Source organism: Vombatus ursinus, unplaced genomic scaffold (genome assembly GCF_900497805.2).
Source record: "Vombatus ursinus unplaced genomic scaffold, bare-nosed wombat genome assembly UNPS02006779.1, whole genome shotgun sequence".
Classification (NCBI taxonomy): Eukaryota; Metazoa; Chordata; class Mammalia; order Diprotodontia; family Vombatidae; genus Vombatus; species Vombatus ursinus.
This window is the reverse complement of record NW_020946557.1, coordinates 22,606,623-22,619,453: the sequence shown is the minus strand read 5'-3', so window position 1 is coordinate 22,619,453 and position 12,831 is coordinate 22,606,623. Positions and strand designations below refer to the sequence as shown.

General features: G+C 37.6%; 2 protein-coding genes across 8 annotated transcripts in view; one reads left to right on the top strand and one right to left on the bottom strand.

Annotated features, from left to right (window-relative positions):
* SAMD3 (sterile alpha motif domain containing 3) overlaps nucleotides 1-5,311 on the top strand; it is a 60,938-nt gene extending 55,627 nt beyond the window's left edge. For all 3 annotated transcript variants that reach the window (XM_027848523.1, XM_027848524.1, XM_027848522.1), the window contains 3 exons: nucleotides 3,264-3,435; nucleotides 3,688-3,770; nucleotides 4,829-5,311. In XM_027848523.1, coding sequence (XP_027704324.1) covers nucleotides 3,264-3,435; nucleotides 3,688-3,770; nucleotides 4,829-5,113 — 540 coding nt within the window. In that variant the 3' untranslated portion in view covers nucleotides 5,114-5,311. The remainder of the gene's footprint in view (nucleotides 1-3,263; nucleotides 3,436-3,687; nucleotides 3,771-4,828) is intronic.
* A 4,047-nt stretch (nucleotides 5,312-9,358) lies between these two features.
* L3MBTL3 (L3MBTL histone methyl-lysine binding protein 3) overlaps nucleotides 9,359-12,831 on the bottom strand; it is a 156,504-nt gene continuing 153,031 nt past the window's right edge. For all 5 annotated transcript variants that reach the window (XM_027848665.1, XM_027848669.1, XM_027848667.1 and 2 more), the window contains one exon: nucleotides 9,359-11,262. In XM_027848665.1, coding sequence (XP_027704466.1) covers nucleotides 11,119-11,262 — 144 coding nt within the window. In that variant the 3' untranslated portion in view covers nucleotides 9,359-11,118. The remainder of the gene's footprint in view (nucleotides 11,263-12,831) is intronic.

Genomic DNA, 12,831 nt, shown 5'->3' with positions numbered 1-12,831 from the left:
TCATCTTTGTATTCATTAGTGCCATTTCTGCTTCTTCGTTTAGCACATTGGGGCCTGAGATTTTAAAGTTCAAATATGATGGTTCCACTGTCCTTGAATGAAGAAAATAGGCTGTTACAGAAATTCTGGCAGATATTTCATTTTTATTTGTTGTTATCTGGTTTCCAGTTCTGACTTTCATTTTTTTTTTCATATCTGGACCAGAATTACAGTGACTAAAGGCCTATTTTGGTGAATATTACCCCCTTTTCCAACTGATCTTTTGTGTCAAATATCAAAGGTTATGGATACCAGTTCCTGCTAGTAGTGGAATTCATGTATCCATAGTCATGGTAGAATTGAAATTCCCCATGTTTTCTCCCAACAAATAGCAATGAGGCTCCTGTGGGAAGTTGGAGAACCAGGTGAGCCTGTCTTTTGATTCTTCTCTAAGAAGTCACGCAGGCCTATCATCTTCTAGCTCAGTCAACTAATATTTCAGGAAAGCCAAAAATGGTCCTCCCAGAGCTAGGCTGATCATACAACTGTAGGGTCTCTGCCTGGCAACTTCTTTGCTCTTGCTGTGCTAAAAGTATTGCCATTGTACCATTCTTGGGGTAAGAGCACTAGCTCAGAGTTTGACTCTAGGCTATGGCCAAATGCAGCATAAATCTTTTCTAGGTAACATTCAGTAGGGTTACCTAAGTCCTTCACATCCCATATATGCCTAAGTTAGACAGAACCAGTCCCCTGATTCCCCAGCATTACTGAGAACAAGAAGGAGTATGTTATATTCAGACTGAGTACTTTGCACATTGTTCCAACCAGACCTACTGGGGCAAGTTCCCTAGGCCATTGATGCATAGGTTTCCCAAAGTGTGGGGCGCTGAAATGATCCAGGGGGAGGGATCTTTTTAATCTTTTCAAAAAAAAGAAAAAGAAACATTAAAGGATTAAAGAAAGTAGATTGGGGGGTGGCGCCAAGTAATTTTTTTTAAAAAGGGGGCAGTAGGCCAAATAAGTTTGGGGACCTCCAATAGACTAACTTGGGTATTTAATGTTTTGACTACAATTCAAGCAGCTTGGAATATGGCGTGCTTACTCTCTCTGGACCAGAGCTGAGATGACAAACGTTTATAAATGACCTCTGAGTTCATTGTAGCTGGGACCTACAGTAAGGAGAGAGAATGAGGAAATAAGCATTTATTAAGTACCTACTATGTGCCAGGCACTATGCTAAGTGCTTTATAAATTTTATCTCATTTGAGCCTCATACCAACCCTGAGAGAAAGGTGCCATTGTTGTCCCCATTTTATGGTCGAGGAAACTGAGGCAGACTGAAGTTAAGTGACTTGCCCTAAGCCACACAGCTAGTGTCTGAAGCTACATTTGAACTTGACCTGACCTCAGGTCCTGTGCTTTATCCACTGAGCCACCTATTTGTCACTAGGTAGGAACCTAACAGTTTGATCTTGAGGGTGAAGATTTATCCATCTAGAGATGGGTAGGAGAAATTACATTTGCAGGACTACTGGCTATGGTGGCAAGCAGGCCTATATGTGGGTTTACTAAGTTCTGGACTTGCAAAGAACAGATCAGACTGTGGGAAGTAAACTAAAAGATCCCTTTCTTTTTGGCTTGTTATGCCCCTATCCAGAGTTTACTCTGGGAAAGCCTCTGAATATACTTTATATCTAATTTTTCGCATACATGGGTTAAAGGAAACCCACATCCTGTACAAGTTTTCAAAGTATCAAACATAAGGTACAAGGTTTCTTCCCACCAAAAAGCATAGGAGGTGCAAAGGACTTACATAAACATATGCAGAGACAATGCAGAAAATATGATAGCATCATTGTTTTTGATTTTTCTTGGGTGCCCACCCCCTGGTACAAAGTAAGTGCTTAATAAAAACTTGTTTACTAACAGTAGTCCATAAAAAAAATCATTTCAATTCTCCTTCCAATCAAATAGGACTGACATTTTTTTTTCCTCCACAAGGTCCTAAAGTCCACCAGACTCAGACAATTATGGTTTTGATTCCACTTGGAAGGGAACTGAACTTAAATGATCAACACCTCAACATTTCAGTGTGAATCTCTTTTAAACCCCATAGAAATCTATAAATATACATCCCACATCATGGTACTGCCCTGAGAGTTGGAACTTCCCTTGAAGGTAAATGCACTTGGGAGTAGACTCCTAGATAGGCAAGCCCTGTTCCTATTGAACCCACACTATCCAGATAACTCACTATATTGGTGGGTTACAGAGTCCAAATCCCTTGCACCCCATATCATGCTCTTAATCCCTTGTCATGCTCCTCTGAGCACTGAGAATCCTATGTTCAATCTTCTTCTCTTGACCAGAGGTGTTCTACTGACATTTCCATTACCTTGAGGGGAAGCTAGTTCCCAAACTCCTGAACACAGAGTTATTTACAGTGTGAGGTTTGCACATCCCACGAAATCCCTCTTCTCTGGCTAAAAGGTTAGATTCCAGGATTGAATTAACCAGGAAACCCCAGGCCTCTTAACTAGGAGGCTAAGAATCAGAAACAACATTGTTCAGGAACTCACCTCTTGAATTAAATAAGTGAAGAACTCTGTTCATGTTTCTCTCCAGGAAATCTTAATACTCATCCACTTTCCCTATTTGAGTTGAGCTCAGTCTCCAGGTGGCAGAAATGGACTCAATATTTCCTAGGCTGCTATGGCTCCTAACCTCAATGGGTTTCTGACATATGGGTTGGGAGAATAACTGGACAGTCTGCCACAAATTTGGCTATAATTGAAGGTAGGATTCAATATGAACATGTTGCCAAATGAACATGGGAAGGGTAGTTGGTGTCCATCCAAACAGGATGATATGTTTGAACAGAGACAGTCCTTTCAGAAATTTATCCGTTTAAACAATTCCATGTCATCTTCTGACTTAGGGTCTTGAAAGAGCTAGCATATTCCTTGGTCCATTGCCCCTCTGAAGCCAGTGGATCTTGGATCTAAAAAGGGGTTAATTTAACTAGCCTGGCTCTTAGACAACAAATAGTTTATCACCAAGTCCCCTGCTTGGTAAGCTGTACCAGGGTTTGTGCCTTGCAGAGAAAGCTTTTGAGAACTCTGCATATTATGAAGTTATAGAGGAAGACTTTAGTGGAAACTGCTGAGATTTCAAATCAGTAGCTGAAAATTAATAAGATTCTAAAAATCAGCTTACTTCTCAGTTTTGTATATTAGATTGGTTTTCCTTGTTATTAATATTATCTTGTCTTTCCCTTTTGTCAGCTGTTCAGAGAATTCCAGCTGCTCACCAGAACCGACATTTATAAGAAAACACGACAGATTTTGGAGACCTATTCAGAAAACATACTGACCTCTTTTTCAGTGGTGGAAAATCCAATCACAGCTATGTTGCATGAGAGAATGAAGCAGTTTACAGATGAAGACATCCTAAAATGTTAGTAAAAACAGCCTGGGAGAGTATTAGTGACACAGCGTGCAGTACCAATCAGGTACAATTTAACCAATCAGGTTAAGTGGATTATGATGCATTTCAATGAAGGAACTGAGTAGATGAAACTTTAAAGGATTGTTGGCTCTTTTCCCTCCCCCCCCAAAAAAGGCTTAAAGAAAATAAAATCCTAGAAATTTGAATGCAGAATGTCTATTTTGTTTTCATTTGGGTTACAAATATGTTTGCTTTTGACAGATATGAAGATGACAGCCACATGTTTACTTCTACCAGATGTTTTTGGTGATGATCCCACCCTATTTGTTGTTGTGAATGAAGAGGTATGCAAATATGTCAGCTAACATCAGTTATACTAAAATAATGGCATATTATCAGAGTAATGTTTACTGACTGACTATTGTTATTTTAAAGACAAAACTTTTTTCACTCCATTTTGCAGAATCAGTTTCTTAGACTGATTGGACATTGAGAATGAGAGGATCTTAGATTTGGTTCTCAGCTGAAGCCTTGCTTAGGTCATTGTTATAACAGATTCAAAGGCTCTTCAATTTAGAGTTGGAAGAAACCTGAGAGGCCATGGAATTCAACTCTTATTTTATAGATGAATAGAGAGATTAAGTGACTTGTCTCTGGTTTTGCAGCTAGTGTATGAGGTGGGATTTGAACTAGGTCTAACTCAAAATGCAATGCCATATCCACTATACAATACTGTCTCTCCTTGCATGATGCATGATCCTTAAAGACATTATTTGTCTATTAAAATACTCCTTTTTCCAACTAAAGATCTGTGTGAGGCTGGATTTTCTTCATATACTTCAACCAAAACAACATATTGCAGCAGATTTAATGCAGAAGCAAATAAGAGAATCCAGCTGTCTTCTAAGCCTGACATTAAAGACATTTGGAAAAAAAACATGTGAAACAATGCCACTCTTTTCACTAATTTTTTGTTTTTAGAAAATAGTTATTTTTCATAAAGATATTTGTGTTAATATATAGTGAGCCCACTATGTATGTTATTACACGTTACTTAAGTGTTAATTTTTAATGAATTAATATTTTAAAATTTTACTAGTTTTAATTTCTAAGACAGTTAGATATAATAGATAGATAGATATAACCCACATAAACTAAAGCTCTTTTTAAATGTTTTTTAAGAGTTTAAAAATTAATTCAAGGGTTCTGAAAACCAAAAAGCCTGGGAATCATTGCTTGAAAGTGAAACAGGTAATTAAGACCACCTCTCATTTGAGGGAATTTATTTTGCCAAATTTAATAATTCTGAACTTGTTTCCTATAATAATCCAGTTCAGATTGCAATGTGGCTTACTACCTTCACACAGTGATATGTAATAATCACTTATTTTTTTTATTCCAGGTGCAAGTGTCAACACCAGTCTTAAAAGTTAAAAACCCTTTCAACATCAATACTTGTGAATTTACTCTGTACCTTGAAAAAGAAAAATTGACCCAAGTGGATGACTGCACCATGGCCCTGGCTGTTCTCATAGCTGCATTTCATGTGTTTGGTGTGCAGTATCCAAGAAGATTGTATCACACACTGAACTTTTTAGACACACTGATCTTTGATATGAGCAGTCCACATTTTCCTTCTATTAGAGAAATGGGAAATAATGAAGAACTTCAACAGCCACTCATTTAATTACCACCCAAAATACTCTTAGGAATGCCTGTGAAACTTTCTTTTCAAAGGAGATCGATTTGTTGCGCAGGGGGCAGATACTAGAGTGTTGCTGACTATGTATGTTTATGTTAGAGAAGTGTTCATGGTATCTGAGTTTTGTGCCTCATTCGTTTTTTCTTACAATTTAAAAGATTAAAGTAATTTTTAATGACATTATATACTTTAATGACTCTGAGGTCTCATCTCCAGACTGCAAGCCACCTAATGCCTTCTCATTCTGTGCAGTTCTTGTCTGTATCATTCCACAGGAAACGACCCAATGTGCTGGAGATCTCCCTTTAGGTTTTCCTTGCAGTGTATATTAGCACATTACTTAAACTGTCCCATCTTATCACTCCCTCTTGCTACATGACAAGCCCACCTCAGCATGACATAGTGGAAAGGGGGCTGAATTTAGAGGCAGAGGACCTGAGTTTGAATCCTGGTTTTTCTGCTTATTATCTGTGTGACCTTGGACAGCATTTGTTTGGGCCTCATTTTCCTGATCTCAAAGAAATACTTATTATATTCAGGCTGAATTTTTAACCAAGGCTGTTGTTAAAAGTTTGAATTATAAAAGGAAACTCCGAAGTGAGTGTGATTTACTGAGGTGGGTATTCTATCCAAAGATGCAGATTGCCACCCTCCACCTCTCACCCCACGTGCCTGGCCATGCTGTCCCTCGCTTATCCTTGCCTTTTGTTAGGTTCAATGCAGAGGGTTCATGCAATGGCCCTTCTCTAAGTTCTCATAATATCATGAGGATGCTGACACAACATGAAGACTACCTAAATATTATATCCCTCACCATGTGGCCATCGAGAGTGGCAGGGACTGGATCTGTGATTTCATCATTGGGAGCTCTACCAATGCCAGCCAGTTCTTCCTTTGTAACTTATAATCTTAGAGTTGCCTAAAGCCCTGAGATGTTAAATGTTCACATTCGCAAAGACAATATGTGTAGGAGATGGGACTTAGTCTTCCTGGTTCCAAGGCCAGCTCTCTTCTCTGACTGGCCCAGTCACTGAAGACATTTCTACCTTAAATATCTTTTGTGTCAAGGTTTGCTCCCCTCTCCATTCTTTCACTCTGCCTATGTCGCCATGTGAACATATTTTACTCTCCTTACCCTGGAATTTGATGCTTGTCTTAACAGGAATCCTTGCCTGAGCTGCCGCTGTTAGCAAGATTACCACATTGTCTTGTATAAGCTATTATGTCTACATTATACATGTCATATCCCCATTACTAGATTGTAAGCTCTCTGAAGGCAAGCACTATGTTGTTTCATCTTAGTATATATGTTGCATGTATCAGGTGCTTAACAAATGTTTGCTGAACTGAGTTGCATTGAGGTCTCCTTGTTGGCATGTCTGTTGTTCATGTGGTATACTTGGATTCTGAATCGTTTCCTGGAAGCGTGGTTCCTCTGCCTTGTGCTACTTTTTAGTTCTTGTGAAATTGCGAGCTCCTGTTTATCTGCCCGTTTCCTGACCCAGTAACCCATCCTATTGGACTTTTGATATTGATGTATGTCCTTCATTCTGCTCTGCCTAACTGGTTTCAACCCATTCTCTTGTCCTGATGCACTTTAGCTGTGTGTCTCCTCCTTACCTTATAGACTTCCTTATTTCTCTCTCAATCCCACTTCCACATTGGCCACCAGTTTCTGATTTTTTCCTAGGCCTACCCCGCCATTCCTGCCCTGACTTCATCTGCTGTTCCCATACCCACAATCTGATTTTGTCCATAGTCCTGATGCATTTGTTTGGAATGATGGTTTCCTTTCTTTCTCTTCCATTTTGTTACAGCTTATAGAGAATTCTGAGATTATACTTTTTGGAGATGGGTGGTGGGTGGGAGGTTATATACCAGGACTAATGTATTTTCACTGTTTTCAAATAAGGTATTTCACCAAGGAAAACAATTTCTGACGTTTTCTCTTTATTACAAAAATGGCATTGTTGGTTACTAGCTTGTAACTAACAAGAAGATGCAAAACTGACTTGAAATGTGTTTTACACATTTGAATGTGTCATAAATGTCATTTCCTGGATCATAGATCCCCTTTGGTAGTTTGGTAAAACCCATGGGCCCTTTCCTAAAGTATGTTCTTAAATGCATAAAATAAAATACAAAGGATACAAGGGAAACCAATTGCATTGAAATAATTATCAAATATTAAAAACAAGTTAACAGTCCCTTTCGATTAGATTTACAAACTCTTGAATTAGATTTTATGTACTAAAAAAAAAATTCTCAGGTTGAAAAGATGAAATAAAATGTACGAAATTTGGAGGAAGTAACATATTCAGGACTTCTTTCACTGGAAAGTAGTGACAAATCTTGTGTCATTACAATTGCTTTTAAACTCAAGGGACCCTGAGTTCTCAAAGGTTAAGCCAGCAGAGCACAAGCCCAGTCAGTGCTGGACCATTCTAAGTCTGGAGATACTTATCACTAGGTCGACAAGTGATCACTGGTCAACTCTCAGTAGGAGTAATGAATTATTCAGCCATACCAACTCTCAAAAATCATCTACCAAGTCAAAGGAAGGCTGTAGTATACATCAATGTTGGGAGAGCCCACGGTAACAAAAATCACAGATCCTTGTAATATAAGTATAAAACTGCTTTGAGAAATTAAGAGAATCATCAATTCTTTCTTAAAAAAAAAGGCCTTTGCCTAATAATTAAATCATGAGATATTTCAGATGAAAGTATCAGTCACTGATCCTTGTTGAGAAGATAAATCTACTACAAATCACCCCTTAATTCAAGGGTTCTTAATAACCTTTTCTGTGTCAAAGGCCCTTTTAACAAGCTGGTGAATCCTACAGGTCCCTTCTCAGAATGATGTTTTCAAATGCATAAAATAAAATGCAGAAAATCATAAAGAAAATTGGTATGTTGAAATGAAGATACGATCTTTTTTTTTTTCGTCCAAGATCACTGACCCTTTGGAATCTATTTGTGGGCCACCACCTTGCACCCCACCCCCAAGTTAAATCTTATTTGGTTATTCCAAGACAGAATATATTATCATGATATTATCATGATAGGCAACTCTTTGCTCCTAATATACTTTTTTATTGTCCCTTCATGACAATATCATTACTTTCTCTTGTTTTACTCTCATCAGGACCCTGCTATTCCAGGTTTAATGTGTCCCCAGATCTATAAAACCAGTAATTTGAGTAAAGAAATATTACATATTTATTTTATTATCATGATAGGCTACCCTTTGTCCCTAATATACTTTTTTATTGTCCCTTCATGACAATATCTTTACTTTCTCTTGTTTTACTCTCATCAGGATCCTGCTATTCCAGGTTTAATGTGTCCCCAGATCTATAAAACCAGTAATTTGAGTATACAAATCTGAGCATGTAAAACAAAACAAAACAAAGCAAAAAAACCTTACTGACACCTGTGCAATGAAATGAATTGGGTGTAATAAACTCTTTCCACTGACCCTGTTTTATCTTTCCCATCAAAGACATCCATGTATCTTAATCCTCTTTCCCCAGTTTACCTTGTTAACCAGTATGAAGACTTCCAGAGCAGGGGATTCTTCATGTTTGAGGCCAGCACTCTAGGTAGCCCTTCATTCTTTTGAACTGGGGCCTAATGTCCCTATCCAAAGAGATGAAGGTGGCAACAGAGGGATGCTGTAGCATATAACAACTGAAGGCCACAACAAAGGTATGGAAATGCTTTTGTGGATGAACTTGACTCATCTGATTTCTCTCTAGTGCTTGGTACTTGCTGTTAATGTTTTCTCTCTGAAAAACTGTGTCAAGACACATTCTGAAGGAGGTGAAGTTTCTCTGTTTCCTCTCCCCCTGTCCCCCTTTCTTCAGACATCCCAAATCCTTATAGCACTGCTAAGGAGGTGTATGGACTTAAATTGCATGTGCTACCTTGGTGACTCAGATGAGTCACAAAATGCCAGTTAGAATAAATGAAACTTTGGGATAAGAAGATGTTTCTGAAATGTCTTTAAGCCAGAGAGAAAGGCCCCAAGGTGGATCAATTTCACTGCCTATGATTAGAGTAGAACAGCACATCAGTTAAGTATAGGCAGTGTGACAGACAACTGGGAGTGGTTTTAGATTTGTGACCCAGCTATCCATCTTCCATCTCCACAGCACGTTCCTGCTCTTCTGCTGTGACAACCTCTCTTAAAAAGCATACAAATGTGAAAAGGCATCTCCAATTCAGATTTTATTTCATGTCAGAAGATATAACAAGTGTAATTTGAATGTACAAATTCTGAACAAAATGTTTAAAAAAAAAGTCAGTAATGCAAATTCATGCAAGGAAATGAATGGGGTACTGCAGGCTATTTCACTGACCCTGTTTTACCTTGTATTATGGCAGATGAAAAGGGATGCTAAGAGACCCCCTCAGAAGTCTGCAAAGGAAGTACTGTATTAGCAGAGCTGGAGATATCAAAGAAAATTTTACACTAGAAGACATGAGACCAACTAAAGAGAGAGGTAGAAGTTCCCCAGAGTTAAGACAGCATGCTACAAAGCTACTTGATAGCTCAAACAAAAATGTACTTTGAACAATTTTTCATTCCAAGGAATTAGAAACTGCAGTGGAAAGCTGATGAAGCCGTTCATCCTCTTCCTGCGAAGTGCATCCTCATAAAATAAAACATTACACCAGCTCTCAGTGTATAGGTAGTTGAGTATTCTCACTTAAAGTGCATCTGTTCTGTACCATTATATATTGAGTGCAATGTCTTAACACCTGGCAAAGAGTTCTGTAGAAAAAAACAGTCCTTCCAAAAAGAAGGGCATTTTATACATGCTTTGGAAATTCATCTTCTTGACTCCTGAACATGTCCAACAGATGACTCCATCAGTATTTCTCCCATATACCTTCCCTTTCTAGCATAATCTGTTCATACTCGCTCTCTCTCTCTCTCTCTCTCTCTCTCTCTCCTCAGCTGACCCTGAAGGAATCCTCTTGGTGTGGAGGACTGTTGAAAGAAGGGAGATATAGGTCTTTTTCAAAGGATAGCATATTCCTCCTAAGCACTAGGACCTTTAAGTACACGGTTATATCAATGACTCAGAGAAGAGCTTAAGTCTCACGAAAATATTGAAGATCCTTTTAAAAACTGTCCCCATACTAGAACTTCATTTACTCTTTGATAACAGTTGACTCCTATAAACCCCTGGAGTACTAGAGTGGAGTATTAGATTGATGCCATTCAAATACATTAGGTAAAGTTTTATTTTTTTTTCAATTTTAGTCTTTTATATACTGGTCTTTTGGTAAATACAGTAAAGACGCTGGTGAAAAAGCAATTTGCTTAACATTTCATAAGTCGTGCAAAAGTAAAAACACTGATTTACTTAAAAAATTAATTTTTACAACTGTTCAGCCCCAATGAATTATTACAAGCAAGTAGGCAATTTCATGACTTGCAAAGTTATACTCAGCATAAATGTTGCAATTCAAAATATGGCACAAAATTAACAATAGTTATAACAGTCCCAACTGGCTACACTCATAGCCAGATTTTGGCTAACTGGGTTTAAAGTTCATTTTATTTTGATTGTATAAAAAGGTTTCTGCAAATATTGAAAAAGAAACAGTGTATGTGAAAGATAATTCAACGATGTTTACAAAATGCAGAAAGTTCATAATTCCCCATCCCTCCCAATCTTACTATACCATAAATAATCAACAATGGTGTTTTTTTTTCTGAAGTCTCAAAAAGGTTTAAAAGGTAAATTTAGCTCAATGAACAGAAATAAAAGATGATATCTGTTACAGTACCTTAATAAAAACCCAAGCACTTCCATAATAATTCATGTATATTGTCTCTCAATGAATATAAATAATCTGGCAGCACTGATTTTTGACTTCGAAGAATTCTTACTTAACAGCTGCAACAGTCCTTGTGCTTTGAATAAGACATGAGCTTTAAAGCAGAAAAAGGATGAAATGTGGCTTTCGCTGTCTTCAAAGTTCATTATGTGAGTTCTTCTCTGCAGCTTTGAACATCAGGATGGAGTTGAAGATTTTTAGAGCTGGTCCCAGCTTAATGCTCATAATTTTAACAATGTCTGTTTGAGTCATAAGCAGAAATGCTTCTCCATCAATTTGCTAAAAGAAAGTAAGAAAAAAATACCATCAACATGAATTAATCTAATACTGCCAGGTGGGAAATGTTAAGGAAGACACAGAATCACAATATTTTAGAGGTAAGGGACACAAAGGGACACCTCAGTGACCACCCAGTCTAACCTACACCCAAAAAAAGATTCCCACTACAGTATACCTGATAATTAGTCAGCTTTTTCTTTTTTAAAATTTTTTATTAATTTATTTTAATTTATCAATAATCACTTCCATATGCTTTTGAGTTTAAAATTTTTCTCCCTCTCCCTCCCCACCACCCTTCCCAAGATAGCACACAATCTGATATAGGCTATACATATACATTCCTATTGAACATATTTTCACATTAGTGGTGTTGTAAGTAAAAATTAGAACCAATAGGAGGAAGCACCAGAAAGAGGAAACAAAACTAAACAGAAGAGAAAAAAAATAGCAATTCAACTTCCATAGTTCTTTCTTTGGATGTGGATAGCATTTTCCATCACGAGGCCTTTGGAGATGTCTTAGATCCTTGTATTGCTGGGAAGGGTTAAATTTATCAATATTAGTCATCGCACAACGAGGTTGTTATTGTGTACATCGTTCTCTTGGTTCTGCTCACTTCACTCAGTATCAGACCATACAAGTCTTTCCAGGCTTTTCTGAAGTCAGCCTGTTCCATCATTTCTTAGAGCACAACAGTATTCCATCATGTTCACATACCACAACTTGCTCAGCCATTCCCCAATTTATGGGCATCCTCTCAATTTCCAATTTTTTGCCACCACAAAAAGAGCTGCTATGATTATTTTTGTACATGTGGGTCCTTTTCCCATTTGTATGATTTCTTTGAGATATAGCTCTAGAAGTGTTATTGCTGGGTCAAAGGGTATGCACATTTTTATAGCCCTTTGGGCATAGTTCCAAATTGCTTTCCAAAATGGTTGGATCATTTCACAACTCCACCAACAATGCATTGGTGTTCCGATTTTCCCACATCTTCTCCAACATTTATCATTTTCCTGTTTTGTCATGTTGGCCATTCTGATAGGTGTGATGTGGTACCTCAGAGTTGTTTTGATTTGCATTTTTCTAATCAACAGTGATTTAGAACATTTTTTCATATGACTATGAATGGCTTTAATTTCTTCATCTGAGAACTGCCTGTTCATATCCTTTGACCATTTATCAATTGGGGAATGACTTGTGTTCTTATAGATTTCACTCAATTCTCTATATATTTTAGAAATGAGGCCCTTATCAGAGAGACTGGTTGTAAAAATTCTTTCCCAATTTTCTACCTTTTTTCTAATCTTAATTGCACTGGCTTTGTTTGTGCAAAAACTTTTTAATTTAATGTAATCAAAGTTATCCATCTTGCTTTTCGTAATGTTCTCTATCTCCTGTTTGGTCATGAATTCTTCTGCTCTCCATAGATCTTTTAGGTAAACTATTCCTTGCTCTCCCACTTTGCTTATAGAATCAGTCTTGATATCTAAATCACGAACCCATTTTGACTTTATTTTGGTATATGGTGTGAGATTTTGGTCTACGCCTAGTTTCTGCCATACTCTT